The sequence below is a fragment of the Ambystoma mexicanum genome, chromosome 4q (genome assembly GCF_040938575.1).
Source record: "Ambystoma mexicanum isolate Mex_15411 chromosome 4q, UKY_AmexF1_1, whole genome shotgun sequence".
Taxonomy (NCBI): Eukaryota; Metazoa; Chordata; class Amphibia; order Caudata; family Ambystomatidae; genus Ambystoma; species Ambystoma mexicanum.
Genome location: NC_090928.1, coordinates 1,057,770,063 through 1,057,787,724, shown reverse-complemented (window position 1 = coordinate 1,057,787,724; position 17,662 = coordinate 1,057,770,063). Strand labels below are relative to the sequence as shown.

At 43.8% G+C, this 17,662-nt stretch overlaps 1 protein-coding gene across 2 annotated transcripts in view; it reads left to right on the top strand.

Annotated features, from left to right (window-relative positions):
* The window catches only part of HHIPL2 (HHIP like 2), a 576,366-nt gene that overhangs the window by 279,629 nt on the left and 279,075 nt on the right, over positions 1-17,662 (top strand). Inside the window, exon 4 of one of the 2 annotated variants that reach the window (XM_069608603.1) lies at positions 15,457-15,684. In XM_069608603.1, coding sequence (XP_069464704.1) covers positions 15,457-15,684 — 228 coding nt within the window. Of the gene's footprint in view, positions 1-15,456; positions 15,789-17,662 lie in introns of both variants that reach the window. The other variant, XM_069608602.1, reaches the window with a different exon arrangement.

The following is a 17,662-nucleotide window of genomic DNA, read 5'->3' as shown; positions in this document are numbered from 1 at the left end:
AAAAGTTCTTCCCCAAAGAAAAGAAAATGACGAAACTATACTAATTGCCTGCACTACGCGCAACTCTTGTCTAACACGGTCCGCCACTTACTATGCAACCCTCTGCTCTAACACAGATGTGCCACCGTCCACCTGCTCCCTATCAGATCGTCAGACCCAAAAGATAAGACTACTATGGTCAATCGACCTCTGCCACTTCTGAGGGTGCATCGCTATACACCATAAAATAGTCTCTCCAACCCCTTGCGCTTTCATGTAGATGTACACTCACGTACCCTTTTAAGAGATTCTTCACTTCTCTCGACCTCAGAGTTTCCCTTTAAAGGCCTGTACTTCAGTCGGAGTGAAGGCACGCGGAACCAGATGGACCTTCGTGAACTCAACGTCCATGGACTTACTGTTGTTTGAGCTCTTAGTACTGGCCAACGGACGCTGTCCGGCACTCCTCTTGGAGCATGGCTGGAATCCCCACGCTCGGTTGGAAGGCTGAGATATCTCGCTGGGGCCTCCAAAAATGTGTCAGGCTCGCCTGGGGACTCACCAATAAAAATGACAAAAGTAGGCAGAAAAGGAGTGTACCTAGGCAAGAAGTAATGCAGGTTTATTCAGTGGCCAGACACAGCTGGGACACCTATATTCAAACAGATCGCACAACAGAACTGTGTTAAAAAGGCGCTGTCAAAGAAACACCCCTAAATCTAAGACTTTTATAACTATTGAGCTAATGAACATTAGTAACTTTACAACTTGGAAAAATCTCCCCACACCAAGCTGATTGGTGCTTGCACATTATACCCTTATAGAAAAACGTACATTATGTTCTGTAATTGGGACAGCACCACCCTCAATTATAATATGTGATGTTACAATCCAACCCCCACTTCCCAGACTGTAATGACAATTCATTGAAACATTTGAGATGACCAGCAGAACTTTATTCATCTGTCCCGGTCATCTCATCTAAGTTCTCATGAGAAACGCTCCCTACCATGGCACTGTCGGAGCCTACTACGCATGGGCCCTGCAAAGTGTTACCACTGACTGCAGCTTAGTTGCAGATTAATAAAAAGCTAACACATTTCTGCAAACCATGCTGCGAGGCCTATTTACCACATTTCAGCCTACCCCTAAGTTTGGTTATACATTCCTGTGCCCTGCATTTCTTTTATATTTGAGTTACTTTTTTTTTTGGGCTTGTCATGTATAATGATTAAAAGGAGCCACCTCCCCTTTTACAGTGCTACTCTCGCAATTGATAAGTGCGCACCTTTTCAGCGCGCAGAACTTGCATTTTTATTACAGGGGTATGGTAGGATTCTGACAGCCCTTGTAAGGGACCAGAGGACCAAACTGAGGGTCTACAACTGCATTTGTTAGTTTACATTTTTTATGTTAGTGTTTATGCATACAATAAAAAATGCAGGTTCAACGGCACTACCAACCCATGAGTGGCTAGCCTGTAAAATTAAACTTTGCCTTGTTGCATGAAAAGAAACAGATGATAATCTGAACATGGCCATTTCCAAGAATGGATGCCATTTTGAAAAAAATGGTCTGTATTCTCAGCAAAATTAGCTTTTTTAAAAAAAGGCAATCATCATTGTACTAACATTGTAAACTTGCTCATTCTAACAAATTAAACTTAACGTTTATAATGATCACTTCAAGTATATATTCTATTGATTATAATAACCATACACTTGTCTTACCGAGAAAAGCACATCATCAGAGCCTACCATTACCATGTCAATTATTTTCTGACAGGTTACCATTCCATATTGGAGAATCTAGTACACTCCTATTGTACTCTTTTGAAATAGCCCTATGAGAAATAGGAATGAAAGAAATATCACTGATGAGGATCCCTGGTAATTTGCATAAAACTAGAAAACATTTTGGGAACTGAAGAATGACAGCATGACTTTATATTTACAAACATGTCTGTGAAGAAAGGTTTCTATAATTGAATCACTGGGTCGCATTATGAGTTTGGCAGTTTGGGCAAAACCAGTGGTAATGCAGTGATATTTCATTACCACAGTGCCGAACTATGGGTTAAGAGGTAAGGTGAAGGACAAACCTCCAGCAGAATGTAATTCCTGCGCCTTACTGCCCCAAAACAGCCAAATCGGCAGAATCACTGCCAGCGGTAATTCCACCAAAACACCCATAGAGTCCTATGGACTACAATAAATGGGGACTAACACCGCCTACCACCACTTGTGTCCTAGCAGTAATTCGGCTGGACCAAATGGCAGTAATGGTAAATCCGTTTGGATGTATTTTGGTGAATTTACCACCATAGTACCCCCAAACCTGTAATTAACACTTTTTTGTTGCTCATTTCATTTGTCACAGCAGTCCCCGTAACATTAAAGTGTATGTAAACCTCAAATACAAATACTCGTTTGGACAGCCTCATTATTTGGATATGAGGTGGGAATGACTGCTGAGGAGAGCTTTGTTGGGTTTGGGATCCTCGTAAATCTTTAGAGAAATGTGCTTGCCCATTCGCCAATACACAGACGTCCTTTGAGAATTATATATTTTTAATTTTAATATTTTAATTTATAGAACAATGTCACCAAAGAGCTGTACAGAGACATTACAGGAATGGTAAACACATTATATGTCTCAATTAAAACCAATCAACATGGTGTTAGATTTTAATGTCAGGGAAGAGATTAAAATTAAAGATACGATTCCAAAAGAGTGGAAGAAGCACGTGAGGGAACAGAGCATGAAAAGAGGGAAAACACATTACAGAGTTTAGGGGTAAAAATGGAACATGAGAGAAAGCACGAGTGAGCACAGGGATACCAATGTATCTTTATTCTGGAAATGGGTTGAGAGGTGGACTGCCCCTGTGAACATAGAGACTGGACTGCCTTTCTCATATCAGCCTCTCGTTCCTTTTTTTCCTTTTCTTTACTGATGTTCCCTTTCATCCTCCTTCCATTCTCTCTCTCTCTCTCTCTCTCTCTCTCTCTCTCTCTCTCTCTCTCTCTCTCTCTCTCTCTCTCTCTCTCTCTCTCTCTCTCTCTCTCTCTCTCTCTCTCTCTCTCTCTCTCTCTCTCTCACACACACACACACACATAATGACTGCCCGGCTAGGAACAAAGAGTGCTCCAAGTTTGGGAGGTTCGGTCACATTGCTATTGCCTGCACTTGGAGAGGACAAAAAGTTGCGTACCTCGAAGGTAACAAATGTACGAGTGATGAGGAGAAGGCAGAAGACAGACCCACAGTGATCATGGTAAACTCGACTCGCGCCAGGAGAGAGAAACCCCATAGCATTGTGAAAGTGGACGGCAATGAAACCCGTACAATGGCCGACTGGGGGTCTGATCTGACTACCCTCCCCATACAGACCCACATAAATATGGTGGGGCGTGACTTGGTAGAGATCAGAAGCACCAAGCACAAGCCCACAGTCTTTGGGGGGGGCCAAGGAGCACCACTTGGGGTACATTAATGCAAAACTTAAATTCAAGGACAGACACACCACGACAATAGTTTATTTTTAGACCAAAGGCCCCACTATGCTGGGATGGGATGATCAGCATAAATTGAGTATTCGGTTGGACTCCAGCACTGACAACCAAGTATTGTCGGTCTACTCAGGAGGAGCATTGAACTTAAGTAACAATGTTCTCTGAAGTACCATGGAAGATAAAGAACTATGTCCACACAGCGATGGCAAGGTCGGCATTGGACTCTCAACTCCACAAGATGGTTGGGCACTATTGAGACAGTTGAATCCTCAGAATGGCTAAGTCCTGTTGTCCTCATCAAAAAGAGATCATCAAACGACTTAAGAGTGTGCATAGACCTGTGAAGCCTCAATTTGGAAGTGGTCACAGTTTTCCCTTGCCAAGCATTGATGAAATAATTCTGATGATGAAAGAAGCTAAAATCTTTTCCAAACTGGACATGCGTGATACCTACCATCAGATAGACCTGCATAAAATGTCACGTCCTCTCACAGCATACATCACACCGTTCTGCACATACCAGTATACCTGCATGCCTTTCGGGTTGTCATCAGTGGCATCAACATTCCAGAGAAAGATGAACTCCCTGCTCCACTGCATCAAAACTGTGTCTTATTTCCAGGACGATATCCTGGTGTATGCCAAGGATGTGAAGATCCATGATGGGGTGTTAAGACAAGTCCTCAACAAGCTCCAAGATGCAGCGGTCCCCCTGCACCATGAAAAATGCGTATTTGGAGCACAGGAAGTGGAGTACCTGGGCTACTAGATCTCGAATGAAGGGGTGAGCCCAAAAAAATACCTGTTACAAGGCATTGTTGACACCCCGGCACCAACCTCAAAAGATGAGCTTTGGTCATTCCTGGGACTCATGGAGTACTATGCTAAATTAGTACCCAGATTCTCTGAGACAACTTCTCCATTGAGGGAGCTGCTGAGGAAGGGAGCGGTGTACACAATGGACTCACAGCAAGTGGTTGCATTCAATGAAGTCAAAAAGCAGATCCTGCATGTCCAAAGTTCTGCTGCGAGTCTGAAAAGAATTACTGCACGGTCAAGAAAGGGATGCTTGCATGTGCATGGGCCGTGGAGTACTTCAGGACATATGTTTGGGGCACCAAGTTTCGTCTGGTCACCAACCACAAGCCCTTGGTGCACGTGTTGAGTTCTGGAGGGACAAAAACTGAATCGCCACGACTATCAAGAATCGCAATGAAACTACAGGAATACATATATGAAATCACACACATCGCTGGCTGGAAGAATGGCCAGATTATTTGATCACAAAATCCCAGGCACCACGTTCCTCGAGGATGAGTGCATTGTAGTGTACATTGAGGACCTAAGGAATAGGGAATTCATGGAAATGAGCGAGTCACATTGGAAGGAAGAAATGAGGCAAGATGATTCCCTGAGCAGAGTAGCGGAGTGGGCCTGAAATGGGTGGGTCCATTATGGCCGGTCAACCAAGAAATCGTAGAAATTTACTGTCTGATAATGAGAGGGGATCAGATAATTCCCCCCAGAGGTCTGAGGAAAGTCATTCTATGCAGAGACCATGCGGGTCACCTGGGCAGCAACATGACACGACGCAGATTGTGGGATGCCTACTGGCGGTTGGGTATGCACCAAGAAGTAAGGACAATGATTGAGAGGTGCCATGAATGCGCAGACAGTGACAAAAGATCGAGGCACGCACCGATGATCCCAACAGAAATTCCCTCAGTGTGTGGCACAAATTAGGGTTGGACTTCATAGGCCCATTGGATGGCATGTCGATTGACAACAAGTATGGAGTTGTCATGGTGGACTATCTGTCCAAATGGGTGGAGGTAGAGTTCATACCGGACATCATCACAGCCCCAGTCACCGACGTCATCAATGCAGTCTTTCAAAGAGAGGATTTGCCCAAAGAAATTGTGACAGACAACAGAGTTCAGTTGGTCTCGAGAGACATGGAAAGTTTTCTCAAGAAGCACAACATTCAGCAATGGAGAGCGAGTCTTTACCACCCACAAGCAAACGGGCTGGTGGAAAGAGCAAACCGTTTCATCAGAGGGGCCCTACAACTAGTGAGTGCTGCAGGAATGAACCCCTATAAGACAGTCAAAAAGGCTGTGGCAGAACACCAGCTGACCTCCAATGCCATTACGTGAGTCTTGCCGTTCCATATGTTAAGAGGGAGGAGTGCTGTATTCACGTTAGTACCCCTGTGGCTACACAAAGTTAGACAGGATGGTGACATCGACATGAGTGAATTAGTGTGGACAATACTGAAGAGCAAGGACATCATGAAAGCAGAGTGACTTGCGCAGAGCTGTACACCGTACTGAAGTCAATGATGGAGTGCTAGTAAGAATATGACTGCCACACAGGGATACCACGACTCGCTCCAAGTATAGCGAGGCCATTGAAGTCACTCGAAAAGGCACCAAGCACGTCTGTCTATACCCGCAACAGACAAAGGTGGAATCTAGAAAGGGTGGCCATGTACAATATGAAAATGCCATCAGGCCACACTTCCACAGGAATAGGAGACACAAACGAAGCATGGAAATCTACTGATGTTCTGGAACTGCAAGGGTCAGAAGATAGGGAAGGAGAGAACCAATGTGAGAGTCTCATCATGAGCCCCACGCCTTTAGCAAGAGAACTACACCAAGTAACTCCAGCTGCCCAAGGCTCAGGAGAGACATCAGGCATCAACACTCCGACCCCAAAAACAGCGATCAGACAGAATCATCCCTAACGAGAAAAGAGAAGACCAAGCACTTGTTATAATGAAAGGAGGTATGTGGAGATGCATTCTGCCAGATCTCGGGGCTGACTCGAGCAAGTGCTTTGGGTGACTGAACTGGCTGACACTGGGCTTGGAATCACATAGCACCAATTCACACAGTTTCCAGGGGATGTCTGGGCAGATCTGGGTTAGTGGTTGTCCAAGATTGAACATCCCTTTCCTGTTTGAATGATGCAAATCTGTTATATATACATTTTGTGAAATATTCGTTATCGTGTTTGTACTGTTCAAGGTTGTAGATATTAGTTAGGAGAAATGCATTTTTTCAACCTTATTAACTGAAAAAATGAAACATGTGTTGGGGCAGTTAACTGTGAACATACACATGTTGTAACTATTGCCACTTTCAAAACTGTATTTGTTTATCTTGTTGCCACAGAGGTAGTGACTGTAAAATCAACATGTTATCAGGTTACCTGGGTAACCTAGGACCAAGATAAGTTCCTGGACACATGTTTATAAGGTTGAGTGCTTGCCCAAGAATCAGACTGATCTTGGACAGGAGGTTCTCCTTTTATATTAATACATATTTTTATTAAAACCTACCTGGATTGTTGGACCCCCTTGACCCCAGAAAATCCTTTCCATTTGCTGGCCGATACTCTGGAGCCATTCTTGACCACTGTAGCCAAGAATGAGACATGAAGCCTGCACTGAAGACCTGGAGGACAGCTGCTCAAGCAAACCAACATTTTCCTAGCCATCCACTGGCAGCACTTTGCTGCCTCTCCTGTGACCAGAGAAGGACCTGGAGGTGCCTTGGCCCCTTGACTGGTGGTATCAGTCAGTCCTGTGACCTGTACAAGTGTCCTGCCATCAATGAAGTCTGGAAGTGCCATGTGACCCTCTTATGAGCTGATGTACATCAATGGTGTACTAATGCAGCGGTAATGAAGTGGCAACAGAATTACTAGCGCATTACTGCAGATTGTTCCTGCACCACCAAACTCATAATGAGGTCCTGTGTGTGTGTATAGTATGCATAACGTTTGCCATAAAAGATTCTAAATAGTATATTTTTAAACTTCTATGTGGAACTCTATTCCTTGTGTAGTCCCTGCATCCCAGCCCTGGTCTGTGCAAGGGTAAACTCTTCACTTTCCCAGAGCAGGGACAGTTCCAATGGATACCGCCACCCCACTCCCCAGCCCGCCGGGTAGGGAGGGCCACTGCACCTGCTAAATAAAATGGCTGATAACATGAGATGGGCCACACCCTGAGTTCTTAGATCACTAATGGGCACATACACCAGAGTGAATTTTAGAGGGATCCCAACTGTGACCCCCTCTTTATTTATAAATCCCTTTTTATACTTTTAACATGTTTTTCCCCTTGGATTCCACTCTCGTGAGCACCATCTCAATGGGGACCTGCTTCGGTAGTTCACTCTTCCTTGGAGGGCTCTTGGGGACCCTTAGGGTGAGTCTGATGCAACAGACCCTTACATAACTCAGGAACCACTCACATGGAGTGTGAGGCCAGAGGATGGCCTCTGTGGGTGGTCCCATCTCTCAGGCAAGGTGCCACACTGTTACACTACCTCATGCCAGGGTACCTCCCCTTTAAACTCTTTTTTCCTATCTAAAATCATTACTTATCCTAAGTGTCCTACCCATACTTAACATTTAAAGCTACATAATATTCCCATTAAAACCCATACTCCCTACTTAGCATTTAACCTACTTAACATTTAAATAATAATGTCTATATATATAACAACACATACATATATATATGTTTACATACCACATATAACACACATAAAGCACTATGTCACAATAGGGTGACTGTTGCATTCAGTCACTCCCTTTCAGTACCTTAAGGTCTGTCTCTGGAAGTGACGTTGTCCGTGGGTTGGCTGGTTGCAAGGCTGGCTCTGTGCTGGTGTTAACACTGGATGTTATGGATGGCATGACTGACTGGTGGCTATCTGGTAGCAGTGATGCAATGCCTAGGGGCCTGTCCCTGTGGATGACTGAAGTTGCCTGGCCTCTCTTCTTCCTTTAGGGTTGCCCCATCCACCATAGGGGGTGACCTGCACTCACTGCGCAGCCTGCTCTCTGCTCAAATCGCCTGGGCAACCCCCTGTGTGAGTGGGGGTTCTGCCCGCATTCACCGCCATAACCCCATGGCCTTTTGCATCTTCTGGGTGGCCCTGTGGGCTGGGGGTCCACCTTTTATCACCAATGCACCCCGCGATTACCACCAACACTGCAGAATTCTTGAAAACCTTCCGGGCGGCCCTGTTAGCATGGGACTGCCCCCATCACCGAACCACCATTTTGTCTTCAGGTGGCATCCCCATTGTCATGGAGATGCCGACATGCTCGCCGCTGTGCACCCGTGGCCATTTTGGGTTCAAGCGGTGTCCCCATGACACTGGGGACACCTCCACCTTCACTGCTTCGTGCCGTGGCCTTGTTGGGCTTCTGGCCTGCCCCCTCTGCAATGCGTCACGAGATGCAGGGGCTGTACCGCTGGGCGGCCTGGGGCTTTCCTTCACTCGGGCCACTCAACGGAACAGCCTGGGACTTTGTTCTCCTCCTCTTCACCTGAGTGGCCAACCCAGGATGTATTCTTCACCGCTCCACTCTCTTGGGTGGAGCGGGCATCTCCACGTTTTGCCTTTCGGAAGGGACATAGCATATGCAGGACTTTTACGAAGGGCCTTCTTCGCTGGGCATGAGGTGGGCCATCAAGGAGTACGGCCAGGCATGGCCCGGGCTGGGCTGTTAATTTTTTGGATCAGGCATCACTTGGCATGCTGCCTGGGCCCTGAGTCTGTTGGGCACGCTGCCTGGGCCCTGAGTCTGTTGGGCCCGCCAAGTCTGGACCCCGGGCAGGCTAACATCCACCACGGCCCCTTGGCATCAGATCTGCGCCTGACATAAGTAGTTCAGCCCCTTGAATCTCTCTCCGGGAGGGACTCGCCATGCGCTTCCTGGATCCATTTTTCTGGATTTAGGCCCTGGGGGGCCGCTCGAGGCTGTCACCCCTAGGTAAGTCTGTGTGGAGTAAATGGATGAATATTTGGGCAGTGGAAAGAAATGCATTGGGAAGGTGCCCTTTTGGTGGGAGCATAGAGGGAATGATAAGACGAATAATACAAAATTGGAATAGGTGTTGGAAGAAATTAAAAGAAAATTGTAAAAAACGGATGAAATGCATGGGCTCAATAACAGATTGAATGGGGTGGTGAATATGGAAAAAGGCAAAATGGATGATCTAGGGAGGGGTCTGGGTGGGTAGCTGGTGTTAAGAGTGCATCAATATACTAGTGTCTGGGGTGGAAGTTGCCGTACTCTGTGAGATTGGTTAATGATCCTTAGTTGGATTGTCAGGTAAAAAGAGAAGTATAAAATTCCAATTTCGCAGGTGATCTTTTGCCAGACAAGCTGGCCTTATATTTTTAATCGATTTGCACTTTGGTACTCAAAATCTCACTTTCACATAATAAAAACAGTTGTGCAATGCCAAGCTCATGTATGCATACAAAAATCTAGTGCAGAATTGGTCCGTCATCTGGATGAGTTTCTCGCTGGGCCGACGTAGAGGCTCCGCCCAGCTCCGGAGTATATGTTCACGCACTACACACAATGATTTTTCTTAAAAACAGGGAGATTTTGGATGACAGTGAGCAGAAATGTCTAATCTCAGTGATGGGCTGCATTGAAATGAAAGATAAAAATCTAAACTGCATGTAGATTTGTCCAGATGCCCCCTGCCATAAGTGCGGGGGTAGGGTTGGAGATCTGATAAGAGTTGTGTTCCCTGTCTCCTGTCGCTGGTGTGGGCATTAAAGCTCCCCAGCAAAGCAAAACATCATGGGATGGAAAAAGCAAAATAGAGAAGGATGTTTTATGAAAAAGGCAGACAGGTCCCCTTCACTGGGAAAGGGAGCGCCAACATGCTAGGCTATATGTTAAAAAGGAGGGGAGTCACCTAAAGCTGTCAGGGGGTTGAATATTTAGGCACGGCAAAGGAATGAAGTGAGAGGGTGCCCTTTCGGTGTAAGCATAGAAGGAATGATAAGGTGGATAGAACAAAAATGTTTCGGGCATCAGGACGCTGCACGCTTTGACCAGAGCTGGACGTGTTTAGCATTAATGCTCAAGTATAAACTAGCACATCCCTTTATCTCTTTATAAAGTAATTAGGCAGGAATTTGAATCCAAAAATAGATTTCTGGAGGAAATCGTGGTTTACACTTACAATCAAGGTGTTAGGATCACTGGGGCTTTTCTAATTTTGGTATTTTGGAACTTTGTCCCTTCCTGCAGCTTAAGCTCTTTGTCAAAAAGTTACATAATGCACTCATATGACCATCACTGTGTCACTATATAAGATTTAAAAACCGAAACATAAAATAAAGATATACAAAAGCGGTAGGCTCTTCTGATTGTTGAAAGATCATTGCAATTCTGCCCTAAATTCCTTTACCACTGAACAACAGAATATGGACATGGCGGTCTAATACCAATGGCACTAATGGTACACATATGCGTTCTTCAGGAGACTGAGGACATGGTGCATTTTCTCTTGTTGTGCTATTGATATAGCATATTATTTTGCTTGTGACTTAGTCCCATTATTCTGTTTAAAAAATGCTGCTGTGTGGATGCTATGATCCATTTGTTACAGGCTAAAAGCACAGATGACATTTATTCTGTTCTTAAGGCCACTTTAAATAGCCACGTGACAGGGTCCCTGAACATGTTCTGGGGCATTGCCCAAGCTAGTGGATGGTGGACCAAGAGGTGGTATGGGGAAGATACTCTCATCAACCCACTTAGCTTCCATGTCAGGGCAGGAGGCAGTAACATGGCACTAACTAGGGATGTGGTACCTATAAGGTCTCAGCCCTAACTCCTGAATAGAGGGGACCATATGGGATAAGATAAATCAATCTCTCCACTGAAGCTGGAGACTATGTGGCTACTGCCCTTTAGGAAATCATAATTCACACTTCCAAACGGAAAGACACCCGCATATCCCAGCCACTATATATGTTTTGTGAGAAAGATCACAGAGAAACCCATCAAACATCCACTCTTACTGTTGCTGACAGTCCTGTGGTAAGAAAAACCCATTTGAAAGACCCAGAGAAATGTTGCCTGAGACATGTGTTCCGCAAGATATACAGTATTACTAATCCTTTGTGTAATGGCAGCATTTATGTTTACGACTCACAGTTACAACAAACATTACTTTCACACACGGAAGTATGACACTTACTTTTAAATAATTAATCATACTCTTTCACACATGATTAGTCTTGGGAGCTATACAACTCTCAGGCTGTGTTTACCAGTGGAAGCAGAGGGAATGCATTTCATGATGGTGTATAGGCTAGGAAAAGGACACTAAACTGCAAAATAAACTTAAGTGTACAATTTAAGGGTAACCTATGACAGCCCCTTACCAACTCAGAACACAAGTGTAGATACTAACAGGAAGCCCAGCCCAAGGGGAAGGAACACAGCCCTTTAAAAACCCATGGGATTTGTCAAAATTAGTGGATGTGTGAAGTAGGAGCTGAAGACCAGCGAGTGAAACCATACATTCAGTTGACTAGAGTTTTTCTGACAGAACAGGAGATTGATCAAAAACCAAGTAGAGAAGGAGGCTGAGCACCACTGAAACCTGCAAGTTTGAGGAGTGATCAAAGGGACCACACCAAGTTGTCAAGAGAGTTGACGTAAGAAGCAGGGAGTGGATGAATGGTGGCTAAAGAGTATTGAGGAAGAATTTGATGCCTAGAAGGATGGAGAAGGTGGAAGAGATCTAGAGTGTTTAACTTGAAAGTGGAGGGAAAGGCGGTAGCACCCAATGGGCAAACAAAAGGTGCTCATATGTGTGAAGATGCTGGGAGAGTCCTAGATATCCATGCATTTGAAAGTATAGTGCAGGAAGATGGTGCCCAAAGTGGTGAGGAAGTGGAGATTAGAAGTAGCCAGAAGAAGGACAACATACAAATGGGTGAAGAAGTAGAGGGTGAAAGTAGTTAGGAGAGTGGTGCTTAGAGGAGCGGAGAAGGAGTTGAACTATTTGAAGAAGGTCAAAGAAGCATTGTTATTAAGGTTGAAAATAGAAATGGAAAGAGTGGTGCTCAAATAGCCAAAGGGGTGAGAAAGGTGAGACAAGGAGGAAAACCTTGAAGAGGTGTGGCAATAGTACTGAAAGGAGTGACAATAGAGAATAGATACTTGTAGAACAGTGACCATAGTACCAAAATTAGGGAAAAAGGTGAGATGAAGCAGTGAAAATTGGAATTTATTGAAAATAGAGTCCAAAGGGTTAAAGAAGATGAATGGAAGGGAAAAGATCTGAAACATTTTCAGAATAGTACCCAAAGCAGTAACGATGGTGGGAGAGAATTCAGAGACTTTGAAATATACGACTAAGGGAGATGCATGGCCCAAAGGGGTGAAGATGGTCATAAATAGAATGAAAGTGACCTAGAAGCGAAATACTGAGAGCTTGTTGAAAGATTTGTTAAAGAGATTGACGACTTTAACCAACAAATACAAATAGGAGAAGCTAAGATAGTTGGTGACTAATGGAGGCATATAAGGAAGTAGGGTCCTGGAATAAAGGAGGAGAGATGTACTTACATAAGAAGCATAGGGACTGAGATCTAGGGAAGAAGAAGAAGTCTAGGCAGAATAGTTGGCCACCATCTCAACCTACTATGCTCCCCAGATACACATACAGGCCGGTGGATGGTGCTTTGCTTGCTACTCAGGCCTTCTGAGTTTGTCTTGTCAGTTGATTCCCATCACAGACATGACTATCATTTATCATTAATCACAAAAGCAGATTAAGTGATCTAACATGGACAGTTAAAGAGCTTCCTTACGTAAAGTTAGTGTTGACTGTTTTCTATTCACTGCATGTAAATGCTTATTTTACTTTTTTCACGCAAATAGTATTGAATTGTGGTTTCTATGCCAATGGTGGAATCTTAATAAACTATTTACTGTTGGGTCAGAGGAAATTGCTCTTATTGTGTGCTTGTTTCCTGCAGGCCTGGTTGGCTGTGAGGATCTCAGCTGTTGTTTGTTTTCCTGCACTGGATTCAAAGGCACAAATAGGCAGTCTCACTCCCCTCTGTTGATGTACGCTGGTATCACAGTGCATTTGCACAGGATCTGTAGACCGCCCACAGGGGGGCTTCAGACCGCATGTAAAAGGTAGGCAGTGAGCCCCTGGGCACATTGTCTGCATATATCTAAGGGATCCCAGGCTTCCTTTGGCAGGGTGCCCAGAATCCCCTTTCAAGAAGTCTGTAAACATACCTCCTGAAGGTGTATGGAACCCTCATTGGCTCTCTTTCAAATACCACACATGGGTGATGTGGAATGTTTGTACCCCCAGGGATGTGCGCTTCCATAATTAATGGGACATGCATCAAGAGAAGCAGGGATTCTCTCATTAGCATAGGGCACACCACCATGCAAAGGACAGAATTGCTGTTAGTGACTGTGCTGTGCGAGGCTCTCCACTGACATCTAGATAATATGGAAATGACACCAAGGACCTTTCTGAAATACCAAAGTACACCCTGCACACAAAATGCAGGGAAAACAAACTTGGTTATTTTCCTAATGCAGCATCAAGACTAATAATGAACTAGCACCAATGATTTTCTGTATTGGGCAACCACATTTTGTTAATAAGTGTGCAATGGGGAACCCCACAAATTATTTGCAGGTGCATAGTCACAAACCCCAAACACCTCAAGGGAGCTTTCAAATTCTACTCCAAAGGCTGAGGCATAAATCCACTCACAGTGATCCTGGCAGTTAAACTCCTATGCCACGGATTGCATATGCCGGAAAACCATTGGCTGTCTTTGGCTTGGCACCAGAAGGTCTTCCTTGATACCTCAATAAAGTCCCACGTGAATTAGGGCACAACCTTGTTTTATTTTTGATTTGTAATGCACCATACACAAAATGAATATGTATTGAAGGCACCAGGAAAGAATAGGGAAGTGAAACACTGGCGAAAAAGGCAAACAAGAAAAAATAGGCATTTTACAGATTAAATACAATGACAAAAGAAACAGCCTGTTGATGGTTTAATTGAGCTTAGGTGCAGTGGTTGAAGAAACATCAAGATGATTTGTCTTTTCACTGTCCTTTGCATAGTAGTTTGCACAGTATTTTTTCCCCACAGATTGGGGCCTAATAGTGAAATACGTTTCTTCCCAGTTTTCATTTTTTGGCAACCGTAGATATCAGTGGTTTTCTCGGTTGTTATTGGATTAGAGATGAGTAAAGTCAGTAGAAGAGTGACCAGAGCCTGCATTAGGGCCTTTGGAACAGTTTGGTTTTGGAAGGAGACAGTGTAGATCTTATTGATGAGAAGCACTTAGGTATGGATATGATCCTTGGTGACCGAGAATGGTCTAGTGTGGAACATTGTGTCAGGGACTTTCATACTCCTATCCAATTTTGTTGTTTCTTGCTATGTGAAAATGCTGAAGGAGGGAAACTTGCAGGGTGTCGGGCAAGGGTGTTTGTTGTGGTGAGGTAACTGCGATGAACGAGAATTGGTTGGCCTTTATTTTGAGTAGGGAGAAGTATACCAGTTTATTAGCCAGCATCACCGAGGGTCAAATTTAATATGTTATAGGTGGTCCCAGTCTTCCAAAATTCATGGATTGTTTTGGGGCTAAATATTATGTTGTTTGTTGCGTATTGACTTTATGTATCCTCTATAGTGGACAAGGCATGCCACAATGTCTTCTGAGTATCATATGTATGCCACTTCCTTAATCATGTCCTACTATGTGCCAATTTAGCATCAAGCCACATATTGGCAAGTTGTACACCATGCCCTGGGTGGCAGACAATCCGCACCATTTGCGGGAGGTGTGCTTGCTCCAGCACATGTCCCTTAGCAGATATATTTAATGTAGTGCACAATTTAATGGACTTTAATATTGGTGCAAACACATATGACACTGATTGTACTGATTGTGCATGTAAGGATCATTCAATGCATTTCATGGCACATGATCCCTTAAAGCCTAATTCTTCATGGTGAAATATGAAAATTAGACATGAAATGTAAAGCACTTACATAAAACTAAATGTGCATATATTGAGTGGTTAGAATTGTTTTCACCTCTTTCTTGCATTTTCTTTAACACAGGAAAGCCTTATTAGGGAAAGTTTTAAGGATAGACGTGGATGTGATGAACCACGCTGGAAGGCCTTATGGCATCCCACCAGATAACCCCTTCATCTCCCACCATGATGCTCGTCCAGAAGTATATGCATACGGGGTCAGGAACATGTGGCGCTGTGCTGTAGATCGAGGCGACCCGGTCACTGGACATGGAAGAGGCAGAATATTCTGTGGTGATGTTGGCCAGAACAGGTTTGAAGAAATTGACATCATTGTTAAAGGAGGGAACTATGGCTGGAGAGCTAAGGAGGGATTTGAGTGTTATGACTTAAAGCTTTGCCATAATTCCTCCTTAGGTAAGGAAGACAATTAAATCAGGAGAATTCTTAAGAAAAGATAATGATACATAATTAGCTAATGCAGTAAATTTGCTTCCACGTTTCTACTTCTGCTGCCATCTGAAGATCTGATTTGCAAATCATACAACTTGATGTCTGCCTCATTGGTCCACCTGGTATAATATACAAAGGAATCATCTTTTAGGGAACAGCAGTTTTCAAGGTTTGCTGTACCAGAAAATGTCACTTCACTCTGTCAGGTGGACCCACTACACTGATGAGGGAAACAATATACAACCATTTTGAATTGAATTATAAATGTCACAACTAAATGTAAAAGACTGTGGTGCAATTTTGTATGTTGGACTTTAAAAATGTGAATTTGTTGATGAGTATGCACCTCCCATAATAGATGATTGGTGGGATATAATTGGTCAGATGACTGTATTACACTTTCTCTTAATTCATTCAATTTCGTATTCATGTAATTTCCTCACAGCTACAAGTTCTAGGATAACTACATTAGCTGCCAATTGGGTTCCATGTAGCTTTCTGTTAACAACATCTTCCTTCATGCAATTATAAGTGCAAAAATGGTCTCATTGTTAGGGTTCTATTTATAAATGTAGACTACAACAATTAAGATTAAATTATCATTCTGCATATTAAGACACTTCTAATACCTCTGAAAACCAATAAAATCTGTTGGGCCTGGTAGCTCCAACCCCTGGGACTATGCACCCTCATTTCTGTCATATCCTCACAAGCCTGTACTTTGTCCTCCAAGCAATCCTCATAACCAAACTGGCTGCCACTGTCTGCTGCCCTTACCTTTTGTGACAAGTAAAGGGGGTTAAAATTGAGCAATGCACATGTGCACCAGGCACACAGTGAACTTTCTCAACCCCAACATATTGAAATGCAGTTGGTTTCTATTTAGATTTTGGTAGTTTGAAAGATTCTGTAGGTTACTAATGTTAATTTGTATAGCCAACATTTCGCTGCATTCCTCTGGATTTTGATGCAGACATGTGAACTTTAATTTCTACACCCCAAATACCTGCCTGCACCACCTCCTCTTCCTTTTTTAACATTGATTTTTAATGCTACAACACTGGTTATCAGCAGTAAATGTTTCATTCCATTCCATCTCTGAAAAACAGGACAATGTAGAAATGCCATACTCTGATAATTAATTCCTCCTTACTTTCATTCTTGTGCTACAGGTTTACCTACATACTAGCATTGGTGTTCAATCCCACTTAAACTCCTTTTACTACACTTTAATAGGACATTTAACTCATACACTTTGGGCTCTCTAGGATGTCTATCATTTTTTATATTTTCTACTATACTTAAGGCAACACAAATTCCCTCTGGAATTATTTGTGGTACATATTAATGGGCCTCCTTACAAGGTTGGCGATGCAGGAAAAAAGTGGCCGTAATTCCGTTACCGCCACTTTTCCTGCACCGCCAAACTACAAGTTTGCCAGTGGGTTGCCCTGGTTTACCTCCAGCCAGGCGCTGGAGGTAAATCAGGCACCCCACTGCCAAAAAGCAGCTGGTATAATATTGGCACCGGTATCACAGGTGCCGGTAATATCTGCAAACCCCCCCATGGAGTCCAATGGCACTCCATGGAATGGGGATTTACCGTTATTCCTGCCACTTGTAATCTGCCACCAGTTATTCCAGCAGATCAAGTGGCGGGAACGGTATTGCCATTTTGGTGGTATCCGATGGGGTACCACCAACCTTATAATGATGCCCAATTATCTTTTTTCTTTCCTTCCCACCTGGCAGTGATTTCAGTCTTGAGCAATCAACCAACATCCTATTTGCTCATCACTCAATCATTCTAGCCAAGCTCTTTTAGACTCTGATATCAA